Genomic DNA, 25,027 nt, shown 5'->3' with positions numbered 1-25,027 from the left:
TGGATAATTGAAACGCAAACAACTGATCAAAGTAGAGATCCATCTCAACAGTTTCATTGTTTATGTATGGGCCCTATGTGAGACCTGTTGACTTTTCCAATTGGAGCTGTAAACTTTTGTTTGTCCATGCATTTCTAAGACTGATTGTCAGTCTGATCTGAACAATTACTGGCTAAATGTGTTTGCCAGCTCAGAACCAACTCCCCCTCTCGTTGCCCTAAAAAGATCAAAGGGAAGACATACCCCCCCACCCGCCCCAGTCCCCAAAGGTCCCCCTTCACTCCCTATAGCCCCCTTCCCAACCCCTTCATTTCCTTTTAGCCATGACAGTTCAGCTGGAAAGCCAACCATAAATGATTTTTTCCGATGGCCCAGTGCTTGGGAAACGGGTTTTTTGAGCTCAATGCTCAATGCAACGTAACCCTTTTTTTTTTTTAAAGAAAGAAAGAAAAGGGAAGGCAAGACAAACGATCTGCATATTTCAATTATGTGCAGTTGTGTTCAGATGATCAAAGACTTGCCGGGATGTCAATTGTAACAGAAGGTCTAAGGACCCTCGTGATGTGAATGAGCACAAATTGATGCTACTGATGCTAAACGGTTAGGCGCCTCACAAAATGTCAGAAGGTCAATCAACTTTTGGTAGTCATTTGACCGTGACACAACCTTTGCGGTTTTGTGGCTCACCAAGCCCTGATGGCTGCACTTGGCTGGTTTCTAATTTCATTCAACTTTACAATGTCTGCAACATGTACATACTTAAATGGAATTTATTTATGCATACAGAAGCATATATGTCCCACTGTAAACACTTAGATCATGGCAGATGTAGTGAAAATGTCATTTTAATTCGTTTTCAATCATTTAAAAGCTCCCCAATGTTTGTATTCAACTGCATTTTTGCAATATAAATATTTTAGCTCTTGAAATCAATGACGCTGCCGAGTGAAAAAACTATTTCAGGATGGGTTAAACAGAAGCATCATTTTGAGTGAGCAGATTTTTCATCCCAAGTGTTATTTTAAATGCTTATTTAAACAAACACAGAAGTATTCCTCCCCCCAGGAAAAAACACAGAATTTTTTACACTGCAAGATTAAAATTTTTCAATAGGCTTTTTTTCAATTCAATTCAATTAGCACAGTGCAAGGTGCTAAAGGAGTAAATGAAGCTGAAATGGCCTATACAAGATTACACTCATACTCGAAGGGTCATATTATATTTAAACTTAGGTAAGCTTCGGCTTCATCCCGTCAGCCCTTTTTCTTTTCGGGTGTAATTAATTTCATGTTGTAAACTGTATGTTGAAATTGTCACAATGATTCGTCCGAAAGGAAAAATGAAGAAATAAAAACAAGCAAAAAAAAAATCTAGAGAGACAATAAAATCTTTCAAAATAAAATAACAAAATTAATTAAATTAAGAAAAGAAAGAACAGAGAATAAGAGGTACATACATTATTTCATTATAAATAGACAAAGAGGGAAATGTAAAAAATATATAATTAGGATAAGAGTAAAAGCAGCTTCAATGTTTAAAAAAAAAACTGTATAAGAGGATACATTTTTCAACAACGTATCCAAAATTTAGGACCTCTGAATGCAATATTGTTCTGGTAGTGAGATGTTCGGCATAAAGGCAAATGAAAATTACAACCATCACTAGTAAAAATACTTCTAAAAATCAGATGAAAAGGCAAATAAACTTTGAAAACATTCAAATGATAACACAGTTTCAGCGTTGTGACAGCTTCCTTATTTTTAGCAGCAGATATAGAAAGTAAATATAACTAACTCTTGTCAAAAACAAAAACGTACCCCCGCCCCTACACACACACAAATTCACACTTCTCGCTGCATCATACGTCATCACGTACGATACGTCACGCCGTCGCTATCAAAACACCGTGGGGTATGAACTCCATGGGCTAACTGCTGTTCTCTTCTGCGTTCATCAACGACTGGTCGTATAGTGTTATTTTCATCTGGCTTTTTAAAAACAACCCGTTCTGTCTAGAACGTCACACCGCACAGTTCTCTGTACTCGGTCGTTGTGCGAGGAGAGAACAGCAGTGCTTTTAAAGCTTATATGTAGCATGTTGCTGTTTCAGCTACCAGAGGACGTTTTGTATAACATACTGTCTTATTTGGACTGTAAAACACTGAGTCGTCTCTCTCAGGTTTCTAAAGCAATTTGCCACATTGTAAGCCGCGATGTGGTGTGGAAGAAGATTGCCAAAGGGTTGTTAAACACCGGAATTACTCGATATTGGACAGACATGTAAGATAAGTCACGTGGGTGTACTGTGGCTATTTTAGTAACCATTAGCACAAGCTTGCAACCCCGTAATTCGGTGATGGGTTGGATGAATGGGTTCGGCTACACTATCACTCACCGGGTGTGTACAGGATTCGCTCGCTGTATTTAGGACGTGCAGATTCAAACAAAAAAGAAAAGTGCAGACTCTGATTGTATGTTTTGGTAAAAAACAAATAAACATTGGTTATACCGTCAATAATATACAATACCCATTTTGATAATGGCCCAATGGGAAACAAATAATGTGCAACTACTATTGGCACGCAGGGGTGGTTACCTAAGGTGCCTAGTCTTCTCTGTTGTCACAGGACCCCCATCCACAAACTTGTTAAAGAGGGAGGGAGGTCCACAGCAACCGAGGTTGGGTGAGGAGGGCGGTTGACGCAGCATGGCAGTGTTCTCCCCAGCCCGGTAACTGTCGGATGCTCAGGGCATTGTGAGCAGGTGCATTGTCTTGGGAAGGCAACAATGAGCTGTCTTGCCACAACTCAAGAATCTTACCACTCCCTGAATGAAGTAGGATGACTTTGTAGACATGCTGGTTGATCATCCGGCCCATAGTGAAGGGGAAAAGTCTTGTATTTGGCTTTTAAATTAGATATTTTGTGACACAAGTCCTGAAACTTTTCTGAAACGCTCCCAAATTATATTCAAAAACACCATCAAGTCCCTAAACAAGTGTTTTTTAACATGATTGGAGGTATGAAACCCTCCAAGTATTCTGAGTATGTTTGCCAAACCTTCCATATAAGAATACAATTGTTGTTGTTTTTTCCCCCCAAAAATTATACCAATGTTTACTGAATTATAGCCAAAAATCTGACATAAATATGTATTTTGGGGCATAGGTTGTGTTGAGGATTCCTTAATGGAGACCGAAAAATTTCAAATTGTAGTGTTTTTTTTAAATTAGTATACTATTTAGCTTTATGTACATACTTACCTTTGGATAGATGGGATTTTCTCAAGCAATACTACCCTAACACTCAGCAATGATGATAATATTATGTTATGACGATAATAATTTTCCACTGTCACTTCTACTGCAGATATCCTCACATCCTGCTTAAGGACCGAGTGAAAATTGCTCAAAACTGGTGTGATGGTGTCTGTAAAAGAACTACTCCTTTGAAATGGAAAACAAAGTAAGTATGTGGTAGTTGTTTTTTTAATATTTTTTTTATGTGATCTAATGTACTGTAGATGTTATACATTTAAAATAAGAATATTGCGCTTATACTGTGTGTTCAATTCGCTGTCATTTTTAATAATACTGAGGACCAGGTCATAAAGATCACACGTCATTATATAATTATATAATCGATTATCTTCTAAAATGGTCATATCTTGCTGTGCGGTAGCTTGTACTAAGAGACAAGGGTGTAAACCAAACGTGGCCTTTTATCGCATACATGCTCATGAAGATAGAAGGATAGCAACGGGTTCACACATTACGCTATTAGTTCCATATAGAGTTTCATATAGGACAGAATGTGTAAAAAAAAAAAGACAGAACACAAGGACTAAAACACTTAAAAAGCTTAACATGGCTTAATGTTGGATACCACGAGCAATTGGCATCAACGTTTGCCAATCAAATTCCATGATCCATCCACTTCAATAAACATTCATTCACTTCCGGTGTCCACACTGGTGAAGTCACGTCATCACATGACGTAGGTGCAAAAGGTCAAACGCTCAAGCGCACCTTAACTATAGCATCTCTTAACATCTAAATTCCATTTTTTTTTGTCCATACTGGGACTCAAACCTTGATCCTCCTCAATTCCATAAATCCTTGCACATGCAGAGCTGACAAATGTTACAGATCATTCCTATTTTGTTACGGAGATCACCAAACACTCCCTTCGTTATGCCCATAACTGATTCTTTTGGATATTAAAACGGGGGGTGGGGGTCATGGGTCAAATAGCCCAGGTTACAAACAGTTCTTAGTAAAATATTTAGCGAATATCATATCTTTTGTCGCTGTCAATCTCATGTGAAACTACAGTATGCAAATTGAGACAACTATACATCAGCAAATATGTTCGTGCTGCAAAAAAAAAAAAGGATGCGACCAAATCCTGTGTGGTGTGACAAACTGAAAAAGTTGGTAGCACCAGTGATACCAGTGCAATGTTATTATTGAGCCCTGATCCGCCAGCATCACCCCCCCCTCCTCCACCCCCCCCAACGACAAATCAATGTCCGCCTACTGGCCTTGCCCCGCTGCTGAAAAAAAATTTGTAACGATGATGTTGTGCCTTTAAGTAGCATGCTGAATTGTTTTGGCCTTAACTGTCCCGTTTAACATAATTTTCAAAACATGGAAGTTCAGACAAATTGTTTTGGAATTGATTTCTGTTGGTTGGCAGCTCTGCAGATACTGCGAATTAAAGCAATGTAAAAAAAAAAAACTTGACACCCAGTGGGATACCTTGCACCATACCCCCCCCCCCCATTATTGATCTTCATGACCAGTTAATGTCTATAATTTCTCAAATACGACACAATGTAATTTTACTAATTTTCCATTTAAATATGTCTGTAGATTGTTGCCATGGTTACAGCTGGATGGGAACGCACTATTTTTGTCTCAAGCTGCAGAAATTAAAGCCTACCCTCTGCGCCAGGACTGCAAGAAGATACAACATAAGCCTATAAAAATCTACTCTGGCCACAAGGCAGATGTCTGCAGATTTGTTCTTACTGACTCTCACCTGATCAGTGGTGGAAGGTAGCGTTCACTTTTTTGAGTCTTTATCTCTCTATTACCTCTGCAAACAAGGTGTAAATTAATAAATAATTAAGTTCAGCCAAGACTGTCTTAGTTGACTTTGAAATTCTATCGGTTACATTTTTCATCTCCCCTCCATCATCCCAGATGAACAATTTACCCTCATAATAACTCCTTTTGATCTGTGTTTAGTGATGGCAAGATTCTGGTGCACGGTAGAAGAAGTAACAGCCCAGTGATTTTATTGGGTCATAATCAGGAAGTAAACTGCATTGACTCCAAAAATGAACTGATCGTCAGTGGATCTAGAGACCAAACAACCAAGGTCACAATTCATTTTCCATTTTTATTGCACATTATAAGTGAGATAGCAGCAATTATAATTCGTGTTTTACTAGTTCATGCTGTAAAAAAATATTTCTGTTTATGGACCATACATTGTTTTTAATGGGGATGTGACTTGAATTCCTTCTCTAGATCTGGACTTTGGACTCCAGTTTCCCCAGAGACGTAATTACCCTGAATGACAGAGTCTGGTCTGTTGCAATTAGTCCTGCACTAAGGTAAGAATTTGCCGAGGTAAACACATCAGATCAGGCAGGGCAAGTTTATTTGTAGAGCACCATTCCTACATAATGTCCAATTCCCAAAGTTCTTTACACCTACACAAAGTTACAAGAAGGCAAATAAAATCATTCCATAAAACATTCAAATAATCATTCATTTATTAATGTAAAAGTGAGCAGATAAAATATTTTTAATTGTCATGCACAGCTGAGTAGAACTGTTTCGGCCTGTTTTTAAACATTGTCAGGACTGAGGTCTGTCTCACATCTTTTGGAAGACGGTCCCAATTTTTAGCACCAAAAAACTGAGGAGACCACTCAAGCTTATGTCAGAGATGGACTTATACGCAAGCATAGCGGTTTTGAAGTTTATCGAAGTTTATTCTATGAGCCAGTGCCAAGACCTGAGCACTAGGGTTTAAGTATTTACACACACCTGATTCATCAGCTCATTAATAAACTCTGGAGAAGCCTGATAATGATCCTAATCTTGAGAATCAGTCGTGTTGGAGGACAGAAAAAACAAAAACCTGCAAGACTTTTTTTTTTTTTTTTTTTTGTAAAAAGTAGGTAAAAAGCTGTTGTTGATGTTATTGATTAATGTGGCTGTTAAATTTAGGTCCAAATCCTGAACCTGACCTATAATGAGGTCTCTGACTCGGTTATTAAGTCTTCGAGAGGGAGTCGCAAGGTGACTGACGCTTTGTTTCTGAGATCAAACTTGCTTGTTTTCCACTCTGGGATTTAGTGGAAGGGTGACAAACACTGTGCAAGCGACACAAATACTTTGCAGTGGTCAGCGTTTGAGCATCTGGCTGGACCATACTTATTTTTTATTTTTATTGTTGCTATTGTTATTAATGTTATTGTCGTTGTTTATATTGTTTAGTGTTAGTAATGTCAATTTAAGGCATTTAAGGTTGCATCTAATTGGTCGCTCAGATAAAAGCATACAATTCCATATGAATTTATTACATGTCTTTGCAATACGCATATTTCATGTGCCGTTATCGTGAAGATATTTTTGTGATGTGCAACCCTAATACGTACTAACCTTGACTGTCTGGTTAAGACCTTGGACTAGTTCTCAGAGATCGTAGGGGAACAGGCCAATTGGATTAACCACATCATTAATCCTCCAGTTTGATGGTTGAAATAGCTGACCAGGCCGAAGGTTACCCTCAACCTGCCCCAGCCTCCCACAAACCCCTCATAATACCCTCACCCTATACCGATTCCTCTCACTGACTAACCTGGGTAACTTTAACCTCTTACATGTTGGTTGAGAGAAAGTTGAGGATACTTGATCCCACATTGCTGTACATCATGAAAAAAAATTGGGCGATTATGGAAAACATAGTTATCTTATTTATGTTGCTATTGAAATCATGATTAATAAACATGTATTCATTGATTCATTCAAAACTTTGTATTTATTAAACTGGATTATTAACCTTTACAGATTAGATTGTTCAACTGCAGCAAAGAAAGCAAGTAAATGAACTCAGATTAACAAATCTCAAAAATCAAAATTACAACTCAGTATTTTGCAAACAAACAAATAACATTACTGATGGATAGGATTAGACATTTTCTGCATGGGCAATAGTTTAATTTAGGGCTGGGTCATATATTGAATTAATTTGATTAATTCGTCATTTTAGAAGTCAAATAGTTGAGAATTAGCTAAATCGTGAAATTTAGGTGCATTTAAATAATACACTCTTGTCTTCTTCTGGATTATTAAAATCTGTTGTTCTTAAAGTGAAAAGGACATGAGACAAAATCACCCTAAAAGCATTTTTAAGAAAGAGTACCTCAAGTATAGTGATCAAATAATATGATTGCTTTGGTAAAAACGCAATGAAACACCCTTGTAAAATGAGATAGTTTTGGTCCAAAACTGCCAAAATTGAAAATAAATAAATTAATGAATAAATAAATAAATAAATGACTAAAAGTGAAAATAAAAATGAATATAAAATATATAATAAAAAAATTAAATAACAAAATAGATATAAATGGAAATATAAACAACAATCCATAAAAGTAAAAAAAAAAAAGTACAAAAAATAAAAAACAAGATTCAAAAAATAAAAATAAATGTTGAAATAAATACATATCGCCCAAGGGTGTGTGTGCTAATCTGCAGATGATATTTAACCACTCAAACTTGCATGCATGCACAAGATTCCTCCCACCTCCTTAATTCTCACGTTTCTTTTTTTCCGATGAATATATGTATACAGGCTTTGTCAGTGAGGCTTTATTGTAGCCAAGTAGAATTGCAAAGGCAGGTGCATGATTGTCGCCCCCATCTTTTCCTTGATGCATGTGGAAAGAGAGTGAATCATCTACCGTTCAGAATCCCTTTTCCACGTATTATTATTGGATAGAGACAAGGCTCTAAAGTGTTTGCTTACACGGTTGGTGGTTATTTTTAATTTTTTAAATCGACAGTCTGAAACACGATGAAAACAAAAACATCTGACTTTTCGTGTATGCTTTAAAAAAAATAAAAATAAAGCTACATCACAACAGCTTGTCACCAACTATATTTCATGAATTATATGAATGAACAAACACATAAATAACATTTTAATTATTCATGAAAAAAAAATAGACCATTTGCGATTCTTCTTCCACTGGTCTTTATTTGTGGCTCTTTTCTTCTTTGATGGTTTTGGAGCAATTCCCAACTGTTTCGGAGACAGCACCGCTGCATTGCTTCAGCGTATAATACCACAATCGCAGTTAAAAGGGACGCTGATTTGATAACTTTCATTATGTCAAAGCTTTTTCAGGGCACAGGTGGCCCATAATTTGGAGGCAAATATAATCATGTACAGTGGTCCCTCGCTACTTTGCATATCAGTTATTGCGGATTCACCGTATAGTGGATTTTCATTTGTGCCCAATTGGTGACATTTCTAACCCGGTTTCAGGTTAAGGTAAGCCATTTTAAGATTAAAAAAGTATAACTTCATAAGCAATTTGGTAATTTTGCATTTTGCATCCTAAAATTTAAATTTATTAAGTGTAACAAGTGTTTAGAAACGGTGGGAGTTGTGTAGGAGGTTCATAATGGCTTGATAGAGATTAAAAAAGATCACCCCCCCCCCCCCCCCCAAAAAAAAAGTCACCCGCTACTTTGCGGAAATTCACTTATTGCATGCTTGGAACGTATCGCCAGCCAAAATTGAGGGAATACTGTACATGCAGATTTTATTTGCGACTCATACCAGTGGTGCCATTATTTGATAGTTTGGCTTTGATGATCTCTCATGTTGAGTAGCTGAAATCCAATTATGTCGGCACATTATTCTGTGCCACATTCTTGCCAAACTAGGCGCTGCCCTGATTTTGAGTCCGTGTGGGTTTGGTGTGGGATGCATGCAACACTGACCATTAGTGTAGGAAAAAGGGGGCCTGGGCAGGAGCCAGTGAAGGGAGAAGCTACCCTGAAGGGAGGTGAAAACAGGGAGGGGTATAGAATTGTTTTGTCTCGAATTCCTCAAGCACAACTACAAAGATCTTCCAGGGGCCAAAAGCGCTTTTGAACATTTTAAAAGAAGAAAATGATTGTTGGATAAACCGTCAGCTATTCGCCACTTTCTCACCAACAACAGGGGGGATGACCTTTGACATTTAGTATCAAAGTACAGGCTGACGCCACAGCAGCCACCCAGCCAGCCTGAGTCTGCCTTCTATGAGTGCCCCCCACCACAAGCAACGCCACCCAACCTCACACACTCCAATTTCACCCCCACTGCTCTGCCCCACTCAACCTCAAGAAAAAGCCTGAAATTCATGTCTTTCTCATTGCTCTCTCCCAAGCCGTCCCTGTGGCTCAGGAGTCAAGAATTCAATTAGTTAAAAAAAAAAAAAGAAGAAGAAAAGAGGGAGGCTGCAACAATGCGATAAGGGGGCAGAATGTGCGTTCCCACAGGCTAAAAGCAGGGCGCCTTCCCTGGGGCCCATAGGGCCAGAAGATGCACACGGCAGGAGGTGAGAATAATCACAGCTCACTCTGAACCCCCTCATTACACATACACACACTCACCTTAAATTACTTAACATGCATGGAGAGCTACATGCATTACAGCCGTCCCCTTGAAGAGAAACACACTTCGTAGACGATTCTCACAACTACCGCAGACAGCCGCCGCCAACTCACAAAACAAGACGCACACATACAGTAGTTACTCATTGGATAATACAATACACCAACCCCGATCCAATGAAGTGGAGACCTTGTGTAAATAAAGACAGAATACAATGATTTTTCATGATCCTTAACTCATTGACTCCCACCCATTTTCATTGAAGCAACCCCCTTCGCTCCTGGCTGTTTTATTGGATTTTGACTGATATTGCAAGGCCCACAGAATATTGTGTTCTATTGCCATAAAAACATGGAACCTACAAAAAGAAAGATTAGAGTCTCTCTTTTCATCAGGAAAAAACTGTATATTTGTATCTGTTTCCGTTTCGCAGCAGTTAGCATTAGGATATAGCTAAGTTTTATCATTCTTCACAAATCTGTTTAAAACAGTGGGGAAAAGAGCTTTTTGCAACATGATCTGTTCTCTTATACTCTGCTGCCCCCTGCTGGCTATTTTTGTAATAACTGCTTTAAGCGACGTCTTCAGGTCAGAGGCTGCATCAAAGCTTCTGTATGCTCTAGCATAAGAATTTTTTTTTTTAAACAACAACATATATAATAATAATAATTATTATTGTAATTAGAATTCATTATATTTGGAAGCTCCTTTCAAGACCCTCAAGGACGCTGTACAACAGTTAAAAAACTAAATTTAAACCAAAATTATACAGATTAAAGTAGCACTAAGGAACTTTTCAACCGTCAAATATTTTCATAACTCTTCTGATAAAACATCAACCTAAAACTAGTATTTTTTCCATGGCCTGAGGGGGTCTGTATCATTTTTACTGGCACTAAGCAACTTTGAGGAGGATGGTAGGAACACTGCCACACAAAAAACTACAAATGTGCTTACTGCTTTATGGCATATGTCAAAAGCTACCCCGGATGATAGAACAGTCAATGATCAACATTGGCTCGGATTTCACTCACGGGCGTGAGCTAAAAAAAACGTCGCAATGCGCTTGTCCTCATAGGAAATGTGGTCTTCCTTCGGACATAACAATACTGCTTTTGTCGATATGGCACCGCCATAATCAACGTAAACTGAAAGTTCCTTAGTGTTGCTTTAAGGTAATCACTGCAATCACGTGGGTTCTGCAGCTCTTGGATCTATCAACAGGCATTTTGTCCCAGTACTTGTAAGCAAACTGTTCTAGCGCTCAGATTTAAAGGATGTCTTCTCCTCTCCAGACTCCATTTCAGTTCCTTCCATAGAAGTTTAATAGGATTTAGATTAGGTCTTTTCAGGACAGTCCAATGTTTGTTCTTCACATTCTTAAGTACTTTTAGCTGTGTGTTTTAGGTCATGATACTGCTGGAAGACCCATGACCCGCACCTCACACCGTGCTTTCTGCTACTGCACAGTGCTGCAGCCTTGATAGTCTTGAGATTTCATTGTACCCAGCATTGATTTGACGCCCTGTTGGTAAAAACCACAATGGTCTCATTCATTTCAAAATGACAGATGACAGAGAGATGCTTTTTGACATGTCGCTTCAGTGTTTAGAGATGCAAAAATGAAGCAAGCAAAGAGAAGAACACTGTCACTGTACTGTACTGCAAAAGATGGAGGAGGCTTGGTCATGATCTGTTTCTGATTTGCTTCAACCGGATCAATGCATGAGTCATTTTTATGCATTATTACTTTTTTCAGCTGCAAGTAATTTCAGGTGGCTTTTTAATTCTTAAACGCAAGAATAACAGAAATTTTGGCTATGTATATATGTATTTATGCCATTTCACATTTTCTTAAATTTTTTTTTTAAGTTTAAAGGAAGGACAGAGAGTGCGAGGTTTGTGACTTGCATGTCGCTTGTGTGTCTATCAGTCAGGGTTCAGTTGCAGCCTTTGACCATTGTCTCCTTCTGTGACCAATATAAAAGCATGATAACCCTTTCAGCTCAGACATATTTAGAGAGCAGATAAAAGCACCTTTTACAAACTGGATACACGTTGGGCACAAAGCCCGGGGTCAAGCGCAACAAATTAACAACCCTCTTTCTGACGGAGGTGATTGGATTTTGGGGGGGGTTTGAGAGTGGACCGCCCATTGAGCCCTTGGCCAAATACTTCCACATTCCCTCAGTGGGGTTGTGCCAATTCATGTGTAATTGGTCATAGGTTAGTCTAATTTTATTTATATTTGTCTTGGTTTTCATAGATGTATTTTGAAGAGAACACTAAGGAACCTTCATAATTGAAATAACATTAAAAATAGATAATTATTTAATTGAGCGCAGAGCAAGACACATACAAATGCAATAACAGGCAAGTAATGTCCCCATGTGTATCAATTGAATTGAATATTAATTTCAGTATATTTTTTTCATTACATTAAACACATAGAAGTTCTAAAATGACAAATAATGTGAACACCATCACTACTTTTGTTTGCTGTGCAGGGAAATGCAAAAGCGTTAGTGTTCTATGGTCTCACTCTTGTACTGACCTGTGATGTTATGTGGGTATATTGTAGCAAGGGTTATGATACCACCTTTTTTTTCTTTTTTTTGTTTATTCGCACATGGACAAAAAGAATGAATGTCTTTATTAAATTGAAAAAAAAAAATCCAGAAAAAGAAAGGTATCTGTGTTGACTAATAAGCACGCAAATTCTATATTCTAAAAAATTGTTAAGAAATTTAACTGTTTAAAAAAGAGGTGTGGAATGAGCTACAGGAATACTATAAGTAGTTTTTGAAGGTGAGAAGGATATGTACTTCCTCATGTAATATTACAATATACTAAATAAGGATATGTTATGCAATAATAGAGAATTTTAAGGCAATTTACAAATAGCACCAATAGACTTGGATATTTTATTACTAATTAGGTGAATATGGCTTTTCCAACTTAAACATTCGTCAATCATGACTCCAAGAAAGTTTGTTGAAGAAATGTAAAGAAATTGGGTTATTTCTTATAGAGCGATCAAAATTAAGTTTTGGGTATTTCTTATTTTTTTATTTGAATATCATAAAATTAGATGTATTCAAATTGAGGGATAATTTGTTTGATATGAACCATTTGCTTTGGACATAAGTGAACCATATGTGAGAAGAATAAATGAATATAATCTGTAAATAGTATATGAGGCAAAGAAGAAGAGGCCGCTGCCGAATCATTAATATGAATAAATAGTAGTGGTCCAAGGATAGAACCTTGAGGTACTCCACATCGAAGGGTGGCACAGTCCAATGGACATCCATTTAAGCACACAAACTGTTTTGAGTGGCAATTCACAAGTTGGCAAATTTCTTAATGACAGTTCACAACTGAAACTTTCCCAGGAGACATAGTTAGTTAGTTAGTTAATGACATATGTATGTGCGTTCAAGGCAAGTGTCTCACTTAGGATTTAGTTTGTCTGACCCTAAATGTGAAAAAAAATGCCAGCTGATGAGGTTACCCAAACGGCAGCGGAGGCCCGGGGTGTTGATAGTGATGTAAAGTGAAGTTAGCGGGTGAGACACGCATTGGGGCAGTCGAGGATATTCCATCAGAGACGATGTGTGTTTAGGGTGGACACCTGCCCTGCATTAAGCGAGAGAGGCCCTGACCTTAGCAGCTATAATATCAGTACAAGCTCTGACCCTGATCGGGCCTGTTGGGTGCTTTAAATGGGTGCGGGAGAAAGGGGACATGAAGGGGTGGTTACTTCTGTCATTGTAAGGCACCCTGCCTCCCCCGGAGCCATCACCCATTGAAGGGTGAGTAATGTGAGTAATAGAGAGTAATAGGATCCAGATAGTGATTGTGACCATAACCCTATTGTATCCTATGTCAGCGGGGTCAGAGGTCACCCACCATGCTTACTGGTCCCGGCCTCACCCGACCCATTTGGGCCCTAAATGAGTTTACCCAACACTAATTACCAGGGGCTTGCCAGTGGGCCATGTTGACTAACGGGCTTGACAGCTGCCGCTATAGTCCTCTCGCCAGACAAGTCAAGATTGTCATTTTAGAATGTGAGCGGAAAATGTGTTGATCTCAAAAATTGTTGTTTCCCGGCACTAGTGTTAATATTCAGCATTGTGTGCAGTGCCGGTAGTTCCGGTACAACCTTTGCCATCAAACTCAAAATCATGACAAAATGTATTCAATAGTTCCCAACGACTTGTGTTGGAGGGTATTTGTTGTTGGTGATGTCATTATTTGCATGCAGGGTTTTCCCCCCAGAAAACTTGCGAAGCCCGGTGGTCTGGACAAAATTCAACCGGGGGTAGGGTGTCGACCGACCTACCGACATCCGGCCATTAGTATTCATCGTTTGTTGACGGAGGAAGTCAGTGCACACAAGGCTCTGAATTATTATTATTTTTCTTTGAGGACCAGTTTTGCGAATCATTGACTTCATTTGAGGAGCAAATTTTTAATTTTGTAGAGCATTTTTTTTCTCCTGGTTAATTCCAGGGATGTATGAGTTTTATGAAACAATAACGAAATGACAACATAGCAAACGAACAATTGTTTTTCTTTTTTATATAATCAATTGTTTTTACCTCTTAAATTCACATTCTGTAAAGCAGCAAACTTTTTTCTTGTCTAGTAGCAAATCTAAATGGGCTAAAAAATAAAATAAAAAAGATCTACTGTAATGTAATTTTGAGAACATTTATTGTGCAAATCTCAAAAGTCAAAATCAAAATCCAGGGTTCTATTGTGCTATACTTGCTAGCTAGCAGGTTAGAGTAGCTTAGCACTTAGCATTAGCTTGTAGCTTAATCGCTGAGGATGCAGAAGAGGAATGCCTGCTCTGACAGAAAAAAAAAAGTTTGAATTTAATTACTGTATTGAGATGCACTTGTATACATTTACTGGCAGTAACATATTTTTGTTTAGAATTGATTGAAACTTGTGTGCTTTTTGTTTGTGTGCAGTTCCTTTGTGACCGGTACTGCTTGTTGTGAGAACTTCTCCCCTCTTCGCATCTGGGATGTTGAACGGTAAGGCAGGACTGCACACAGCCAAAAACAGGATCACACTTGTAATCTAACACACTACAGTAGTCCCTTCTTCCTGTTCTCACTTTGTAGGGGACCCCCTTTTGTTCAATATCTCAATGAACATAAGAACAATTTTCAAAAATTTTGACAAAATATTTTCGGTAGAATATGCGCGTAACTCACAACATGAAAGTTTTATAATAGAATGTATTAATCATGTTTAATCAAATTAACTAATGCATCCCACAATAAAAACTTTTTTGTTCAATCAGATCAGTTTTCGGTTTTGTGCTGACGATTTTCGGTTCAGTTCGGTTTGCAGTTTTGGAAAAATCAATTAGCCCTTGGAGTTAAAAGTGAATGGTTATATTATTTACAGCTAATTACTATTATTATTATTATTGTATTGTCATTTAAATTATTGTGTATTATGACTCTCTCTAGGTGTGTGAATGAGCTCAGCTCGTCCTTTAAGTAGCTACGGAATCTTTTAGTCATCTCCTCATTCACCTTCTAAACACTGAAAAATGAGGAAACACTGCACTTATTTAGCAAATCAAATTCCTCATTGACAAATTGAAATGCCATTAATCCATTCCAGCCCTCCAGAAAAACATTTTAGTTACAATTTGATTGTAAAAAAAACAAAACTTTATTGTCCAATAGAAATATAACATCATTGTAAAAAAAAAAAAAAATAAATAAAAATTAAAGAAGGAAGGAAATACATGACTAGTATATTTTGATGGCTTGCTTTGATATAGTATTGCAAAACAATCTCTGCTTCACAGAAAACAGTTTTCAATGCATTCATTGATTGTGTTTTGACATCTAAATTGTGGCTACAAAGTTCTAGTAAACAGATGGATGGTTTTAAGCCGAATTTCATTTTGGTACGGGTGGGGCAAACATTTTCAGTCTATTTTTATTTACGTGAATAAAAAAAATATTTTGGTGTTGAAATATGATTGTTTCATATGTGTGTATGTGGATTTGCTCAGTTAACAGATCACAGTTTGACTTTCTTAGATGCTCTTGCACTTTTTAAACCGATTATGTTTTTATCACATCTATATACTGTACTTAACTCATTCACTGCCATTGACGGCTATAGACGTCAAAAATTCATTTGAAGTATTTCTATTAGTTTAAACTTTTTTCTACTTTTGTTAACAAGAGTATTAAAACCTAGATTTTTTTATTGTACATTTAGAACAGATATAAAATGTGTGATTAATTGTGAATTAACTAGGGAAGTCATGCGATTAATTACGGTTAAATAATTTAATCGCCTGACGCCCCGAATTTTTCATAATCTTTAAGTCACGTCAGGCGATTAACATTTTTAATTAATCACACATTTTATATCTGTATTTCCCCCAAAAGTTCTAGATTTTCATACTCTTGTTAACAAAAGTGGAAAAAAATGTTAAACTAATAGAAATAGTTCAAATGAATTTTTGACGTCTGTAGCCGTCAATGGCAGTGAATGAGTTAAAAATATTGACCGATGTAGTATAAATATATTTCCTCGTCGATCCAAACACGTCCCTAATAACTTTGTAAATTACTAGTGTTAGGGTTCAAAATCTGGTTTCAGTCCATTTAACGCAATAGTTTTGTGTGTGTGCGTGCGTGTGCGTAAACTTACTTAAAGTAGAGCTTTTGAAGCTGTTTAAAATTAGGGAGTTGGAAAATTCCTGCGTGTGAAAGACATGGCTTAAAATGTATCCATCCCTCACAAGGCCCCTGTAATTCCTAGCTTTACCTGCTCAGATTAAAACAAGACAACACAACTAACAATATGCTTCTTCCTGTTCCCAAGGGCTGGAAATATGAGAAGGAAGAAAGGATAACTTAGGGAGGTGTGAAAGGAAGTACACACATGGACAAAATTGTTGCCACCCCTCTGTTAATGAAAAAAAAAAAAACACACAGTGGTGGTCACAGAAATAACTTGAATCTGATAAAAGTCATAATACAAATGTAATGACTTAATAATTTCTGAATTCATCTGTAAGGGTGTCTGCTTCAACAATCGGAAGAAAAGTCAATCGACAAGGCTTACATGGAAGGCTTGTTAGAGAAGTCAATATATGGACGATCATTTTATGCATTTTTATATATTTTTTAATAATCAGTATTTTTTTTCAGCCAAAAATCGGTATCAGCATCGGCCTCAAAAAATTGCATATTGTTTGGGGCTTATTTAACTTTGAACACCTAAATTCACGATTGATGCAACAACAACAACAAAAGATGATCTTATGATCATTTTTTTTATAATTTTTTTTCTGGAGAGCTCAGTATTGTTCATTCGGTAATTTTACCGATTTGACATGACATCATCATTGTTTTTTGTTGTTTTTTTTGTTTTTTTTTGTATATGGGTGAGTATGTGTGTGTGCTTGCGTGTATTCATTAGTTCACCTAAAACCCATTAAAAAATCCCATACCGTTCACCTAAACCGAACACTTCCAGCCAGAGTCGTGAGGCCGTCAGGAGACCCGAGGAAGGACCAAAGAAAAGAAAGGAAACTCTTATGATCATTAATTCAGAGGCGATCCAATCCAAGTAGCTCCATCAGAGCAGCACCCTATCTTTTCACCGTCTGCACCCATGGCTAAACAGAGCGGTGGGGTCAGCAGCATCAAAGCAAAAGATTCCTGACCATCCTTCTCAAAGATTCCCCTCTTGTTTCTTGAGAATGGAGGCAGCCTTTTTTTTTTTTGAAGAATCCATGGGCTTGACTGCAAGATTCCCAGCATTCCTCAACCCTGGAAAGATTGGCTCAAATGTCTGGGCTGGAAGCTCTGTCATACAATTTAGTAGTATTCGATTATCTCCCACAGGAAGTCTTGTATTCCTTTTTTTTTTTCTGGAAATCTTGTCTTCCTGATGTTTTGAGATCAGACGTGCAGGGTAATTGGGCGGACCTGCAACAGGTTGGGACGCTTCCCTCTGTTTGTTTTAGTGAGTAAAAACCTCAGCAGGGCCACTATTCTCTAATTGTCAAGACAGCTTTTGAAACCTGGACGTGTTTTCCCCCGTGTCTCCCCATGCTTCTCGACCTCAGCCTTAACGTAGCCTCCAACCACTTCTGTCACAAAACACACACAGATAGCGCTTTTAATTAGCCGTCCTCACACTAGATAATGCCCTTAGCGTTTTTCGTTTTTTTTTTCCCCCTTTGACAATTCATTAATGATTTCTCCTTTCACAAGCTGTGTGTGTGTGTGTGTGGCCCCTAATAACAACCTGGCTCCTGCAGTGAGACCAGACAGGCTTAATTCAGGACATAGACCCTGTGTGTCACACAGCTAGTAGCCCCTCATGACAATCACGGAGTCTGCGAGTGCCCCCCGTGCGCCCCGACCCTAAACCCCGACTCCGATTGCTAACTTCACAAAGTAGCTTCTGTATTGTATTTCTAACTGCTCTTTATTTATTTATTTATTTATTTATTTATTTCCAAACAGGCAAATTAATTCCCCCTAAAAGTAATGCATATCTAGTTTTAGTTTAATTGCTGTTTAAAATGTAACATTTTCTCTTTAGTCATTTAGATTCATTTCAAATTTTTTGTTCCTCACATGCTTGGCTTGCATTAATAGCTAAACCTGTAAAACATTAGCCTGCCTTTCTTAATCCAACATTGTTGTTGGTGTTGGTGGTTTACTAGGGGTGTCAAAATGAGTGTGTTCATTTTGAGTTAATGACAAGTTCCTCTAACGCCGCAATTTTTTTTATACTGGGAAAATTCCAGTTGCAACGCAGCAGACACCTGCACATCAAAATTTAGCAGTAATAATGTAATGATAATGCATATATTTGTGGAGACTTGGGGTCAAGTTGAATTTTACCATTTTTTAAATGTGCAGAATTTCACATTATTTCTTGTTAAAAATTAGTTAGCTCTCAATATGAAATAAAAATGCAAAATGCTGTCACTGACATCTTAAAAATGCAATTATGCCATCTAGTGGCAGAAAAATGACCTCAACACAAATCAATATGACACTTTTTAATTATAAAATAAAAACTCAATTTTATGAATTATGAAATTACTGTATTGACGACTAAAAGATGCAGCATTATTTATATTATTTTAAAAAATTTTCCACTTTTATGATGACAAGAGTATGAAAACTTTCAAATTAAAAATGTATTGTACATGTTATTGTACAATTAGAACAGATATAAAATGTGCAATTAATCGTGAGTTAATTATCGAAGTCAAGCGATTAATTACGATTAAAATTTTGAATCCCATGACACCCCTAATGTTTACAAATTATCTTAACCTATGTAGATACTGCGATCTCAGAACACAGTGACTTTAATTTGACTGCCAAAAACGTTAAATAATGTTTAGTAAAATCCTATGGAGGAGTGCCAAAGACGTTAAAAGACGTTTGTTTCAAAACAGAGGTGAAACTAACCATTTTCTATTGTTGATTACTGAAAAACGGAATAAGGTAGAAACCAACTTTTTTTTCTGATGAAATATGAGAGTCCAATCTTTCATTTGGTAGTATGTGTGTTTCCATAGTCCAAACACCTAATTTTCTATGGACCTTGAAAGATCAGTCAAAATGCTTAAAATCGTCTGGCACCCACGGCATCCCTTTTCTGAAAATGTCTGGCAGTCAAAGAGTTAATTAATCATTATATTTCAATATTAGCCGTTTTTATCAAGGTAAATCCATTGTTTTGGGATCGACTCCAAATCAAAGATTTGGACAACTATGGCAAAAATACCGCATATATAAAAATAAGACGTCAGATTCATGTTTGTGCTTAATCCTTGTGCTCATAAAAATATTGAATACTGACAAGCTCCATTCAAGAACAGAACACCTTAAAATGAGCTTGAAAGTCAAGAAACGTTTTTCTACTTCACACCTTTGAGTATGAGTTTGTCAATTTAAGTTTTGCATTTTTTACACTCAATAGTAGCAGGTTGTGGCATTATTAGGAAAAACATCAATAATTATTACAGTCATTATTTGGTTATGAATTAACATGATTGGGAGAGGGGAGGGGGTGTTTTTGTTTTTTTGTGGGGGAGGGGTTTGGGGGGGTCTTTGTGGCATGTGCTAAACAGCTTGGTTTTAGTGTTTAGGAGAAAATGAGGGGTCACTACCCCACACAGGCTCAAACTCCGCCAAATCAAGGACTCCCCATTGGCTAAGACTTTGCCATGAGATCCGGGCAATGAGAAAGCTCTCACCCAATAAGGCACCCTGCGGAGAAGGTCCTAGTCCAATAAGGTGGCCCCCCTGGGCTAAAGATGAGGGATTACCAGACAAACCCTCTGGATTGAGCCTCAGGGCAAGAAGGGGGGGGGGGGGGGTCGCTGTACAGGGGCTGCTCGGTCACCAAGGCTAGCGGACTCCTTTAAATGGTTGCTACGGGGCAGGTATCAAATGTGTGAAAGTCACACACAGTCACGGTCACGAAGGGTATTCAATGGCAACAAAGAGACAGTTATAATGCAATAATACGCACTGCTGAGTGCAGGTTATTCTCCAATAATCAAGAGCAAGCTGTACAGAGCTGTGATCACGGGAGCATGATGGTGCACGCCGCCGCACTGGGTTCGACTGGCACACACATTCGCACAGGTCGTCACACCGCATCAACCTAGAACATAGTTTATGTATCACATTAGAACAGTTACTTTTTTTTTTTTTCCACAGAGTTGTACTCGGTGTCCCACCCGTGTTCACTGAGCAATGCATGACTTTCAGATGGTTTTTACTATGTATTTTTAATTAACGACAAAAAAGAATCTAGCAAGTTACATAAAATGCTAGACAAATTTGGTACAGTATTTGGCTTGCTTCAAAACAAAATTATTATAAATTATGGATACAGAAGATTTAAAAAAAAAAATTTTTTTTACTTTTGTCAGATTCAAGTTAAAGTATTTTGTCCACGTGTGTACATTGCAGCCATGGGCAGCTTTAGCTTTACAGCTCCAGGGGTGCATTTGGGTGGTGGACGCTGCTCATTCATTCCCCCCAATTTGTTTATGTGTGTACATTCTTTTCTTCGCCTCCAGGTCGGCGTGTGTCTGCAATCTGGGTTCAGAGTTCCGTCGAGGGGCTGGTGTGTTGGATATGGTGTTTGAGACACCTTTTCAGCTCTTCACCTGTGGCTATGACACATTTATTCGATTATGGGACCTTCGCCTAAGTCCACAGTGAGTGCAAGTCTGTCTTTTTTGCCAAATAAAAGTATGTTTGTTTTTTCATGATTTTACACAGTATCCAAGTTTCTGAGGTATGCTTTTTTTTTTCGAAATACCCTACAGATCAACACTATTAGACGTAGTGTATTTATAAAGCATATTTGTTTCGGGAACTCTGAATCATGCAATGAGACTACTAGGGGTGTGCCAAAAAAAATCGATTCTCATAAGAATCGCCATTCTCATTTAGTACGATTCAGAAATCGATTTTATTTAAATTATTTTATACTGTCTTGCCTTTGTCTGTGTGTGCCTTTATTTGGAGCGCTGTTCATGTTGTACCCGATTTGGCCACTTAGGGGCAGTGTGGTTCCACGCGGTCTAATGCACTGTTAAGTTGTAGCCACATTAGAGAGTAGAAGGAAAAAGTCACAATCAAGTTATTCTGATAAAAGTTGTTTTTTTGCAGTGTGGAGACGTTCTTTTGAGTGATAAAAGTGCCGCGAGTAGCGCGCTAATTAGCATTAGCGGGTCAGACTGGAGTAGATCATTACAATTCCTTGCACATCTATAGATTGAAGCAAAAATCATTGTCAATCCAATCATTTTGAATCAAAAATCGCTCTCAATCGAAAATTGATTCCGAATCGAATCGCAGACCCCCCAAAAAATCGGAATCGAATCGTGCGACATTCAAAGATTCCCACCCCTAGAGACTATCCTCATCTCAGCCATAGCCACAGTGGTGACCCCCGTTAAAGACCATCCTCGGACCACTTGGCTGCGGTGTCCTTGAGCAAGACACAAATACCCCCAAACTGCTGGAAATGAAAACTAAATTTCAATATTTTCAACAAAGTACACGGTCAGAGAGAAAGAGATGTGATATATGGAGACATTTTCGCTACATTGTAGTGGAGAAAAAATACAAACTTATGCGTGATTTTAGTCGAAAGGAAGCAATGTGGGCACAAGGTACCTGCAAAAAAAAAAAAAAAAACTGAAGAGACCCGTCACAGTTCACCACCAAGACATTGTGGTAAGATAAGAAAACGTTTTGTAACACACAAAAGTTCAAAGTTGCCTTTTTTTTTAAGCACTAGACACTTTTACCATTTGAGTAACTCGCCCTTTAGTGTAAGGCATCAAATTCCCTAAATCAATCGGGACGAGTGGCGTTCACTTGGGCCGGCGGCGCTTTTTATTTGCTTTATTTTGGGGTAGTGGGGTTCAGTCAAGTCAAAGTAATACGATCTGATTGGCAGATCACTCCGGGGATTTACAAAAGGGTTGGGCCGGGGGGGGAAAGTTTCATGTGGGGGTCCCTCTTTAGATATCAATAATTAATAGCATCCACCTTAACCAGCATCAAGAGGCTTCTAGGGTCCGTTTGGAAGTTCAGGTTGCCTGGAAATTCGGGAAAACATCAAAGATGGATGCATAGTAACAGACATTTAACTATCCTTACATTTGAATGAATTCAAAACTTGGTAAAAAATGACAGAGATGCTTTATTACAAAATAACTTACGTGGACGACTTGTTGAATTGTATTTCTAGGTGCCACATCTTATATTATTACTTATTGTGATTTCTCACTCTAAGTGAAGTGCGCTTGCGTGTGTGGAGGTCTGCCAGTTGTGTCCCTGGTGTTTCTTAATCACTTATTGATGAGGCTGCACTAATGGAGGGATCAATGCCTATTTGAGATGGTTGTCAATATGTTGCTGGCTCACACGTTCCTTTTTCTTTATTCTTTCCAATTTTTTGACGTGCTTCTACTTTCACATAATTCATCCGATTTTTGTCATTCCAACTTCGACATATTTAAAAAAAAATTCATTGCATGGGTGCCTGTATTTTCCTCATTTCAAAAATTATCCACAATTCTCTGTTTTGCACCCTAAAATTCCCCATTCATCCCCATTGGCAGATTTATTTTCTTTTCTTTTTTATTCCTCCCACTTTTTTTTGACGTGCTTCTACTTTCACATAATTCATCCCATTTTTGTCATTCCAACTTCGACAAATTTCAAAAATTCACGGCAAGGGTGCTTGTATTTTTCTCATTCCAAAGGTTACCCACGATTCTCTGTTTTGCACCCTACGATTCCCCATTCATCCCCATTGGCAGATTTCTTTTTCTTTATTTTTATTCCTCCCACTTTTTTTGACGTGCTTCTACTTTCACATAATTCATCCGATTTTTGTCATTCCAACTTTGACATATTTCAAAAATTCACGGCAAGGGTGCTTGTATTTTTCTCATTCCAAAGGTTACCCACGATTCTCTGTTTTGCACCCTACGATTCCCCATTCATCCCCATTGGCAGATTTCTTTTTCTTTTTTTTAATTCTTCCCACTTTTTTTTGACATGCTTCTACTTTCACATAATTCATCCGATTTTTGTCATTCCAACTTCAACATATTTCAACAATTCATGGCAAGGGTGCTTGTATTTTTCTCATTCCAAAAGTTACCCACAATTCTCTGTTTTGCACCCTAAAATTGCCCATTAATTTCCAATGGCAGATTCAACATTTCACATTTAAATTGTTTCAAATTGACACAAAGCATTTCGCTCGTTCAGTTCACCTTTGGTGATGACCTTCAACATAATTCAACATATTGATTATCGTGCACTCCCAAATTCCCGATTCATTTCCAATCGGACATTCAACATTTCACATTCAAAACATTTCACTCATTCAAATCACCTTGGGGATAAACATTAGGTACACCCCAGGATTCTTGTGATCGTTACATCCCTCGAATAAAGTAGTTCACAGTAACGTCAGCAGAATTGTATTTATTTATGTATTGATTTTACGTCATCGTATGTTAAACTGGCCATTCTTACCAACAGGAAGAGTGTAATGGAGTGGGAGGAGCCTCATGACAGTGCCTTATACTGCATACAAACAGATGGAAATCACATGATAGCCAGCGGCTCCTCCTACTATGGCGTTGTTCGACTGTGGGACAAAAGACGGACTAAATGCTTACAGGTGTGTTCATGGTTTTTATATTTTTTTATAATTCACATTGTATTGTAAATTAAGCAGTTTATTTGGTACTGGTGAAGATTGGACACCGTAGTGAAGTTGTCATGGTACAATTGTGGTTGTAAACGTTATTTTCATGTTCTCTGTTATATCTTATGAAGATACTCATTTGAAGGTCATAAATAGCATAGACTGAGTTTTTTCAAAGGGATGGACTGTTATTTTTTCAGTTAAAAATCTAACTGAATATTCATTTTTATAATGTAATAATTATTTTAATATTTGACATTTTCTGGCCTTTATATCTTGTTCAAGCCGTTCCTCATGGAAGGATTTAACCGAATGTGCAAAAAAGATGGGCACAGTGTGGTCAAAGAAGTACTGTATTTATGTATGAAATGCACTAGGCCAGATTTAAATCTAAAGTGGAAACAGTTTTGAAATGATTCCTCTTTTTAACTTTTTTTCATGTCACAAAAACCTGGCATAAAGTATGATTTAATCATTAATTGAGAAACATGGGCCATGATTTATAACACCTTATGGTTTTACCCAACTTGCATCGCTTATCTACCTGTGATGATATTTTTGGGAATAAATAATAATACCAATACCAATGCCTATAAAATATTGCATTGATAAATTATTTATTGAAAACGAAATTTGTGGCCTCCTTTATCATCAATGTCCAATTTAACAGGTCACTTTTCCTTGTTTTTCTGACAAAAAGAAAATAGTTCTCTTTTGTAATGTAATAGAAATTGTGTCAAATTGTAAAACTGTTTATGTTGTAAAATCTGTTTTTTTTTTTGTTTATTGTGCAGTTTTTCCAGTTGAGCTCTGACCTAGTGAGCAGCCCAGTGTACTGCCTGCGTTTCAGCAGCTCTCACCTCTATGCAGCCCTGGCAACTTCACTCCACTCATTAGACTTCAGACACAACCTCAACATCAGATGACACATAGAATAAAAATATTGACTTTTGTTTTGTCATGCTTCATGCAACTAATTACATCCTAAAGACTAATCCGGTTTGATCAGGACTTTTTAACTCATTCACTGCCATTGACGGCTATAGACGTCAAAA

The 25,027-nt window shown here is 37.6% G+C and overlaps 1 protein-coding gene across 1 annotated transcript; it reads left to right on the top strand.

Annotated features, from left to right (window-relative positions):
• Positions 1–1,877: 1,877 nt before the first annotated feature.
• Positions 1,878–25,027, top strand: fbxw4 (F-box and WD repeat domain containing 4). Its single transcript, XM_077581999.1, has 9 exons — positions 1,878–2,280; positions 3,369–3,464; positions 4,874–5,059; positions 5,252–5,384; positions 5,537–5,622; positions 14,675–14,740; positions 20,809–20,949; positions 23,804–23,945; positions 24,767–25,027. Exons 1-9 carry the CDS (start codon positions 2,096–2,098, stop codon positions 24,896–24,898), a joined length of 1,167 nt encoding a protein of 388 aa, XP_077438125.1. The 5' UTR covers positions 1,878–2,095; the 3' UTR covers positions 24,899–25,027.

This window comes from Vanacampus margaritifer, chromosome 12 (assembly GCF_051991255.1).
Source record: "Vanacampus margaritifer isolate UIUO_Vmar chromosome 12, RoL_Vmar_1.0, whole genome shotgun sequence".
Classification (NCBI taxonomy): Eukaryota; Metazoa; Chordata; class Actinopteri; order Syngnathiformes; family Syngnathidae; genus Vanacampus; species Vanacampus margaritifer.
Note: the sequence above shows the minus strand (reverse complement) of the source record. Positions and strands in the feature narration are given on the sequence as shown.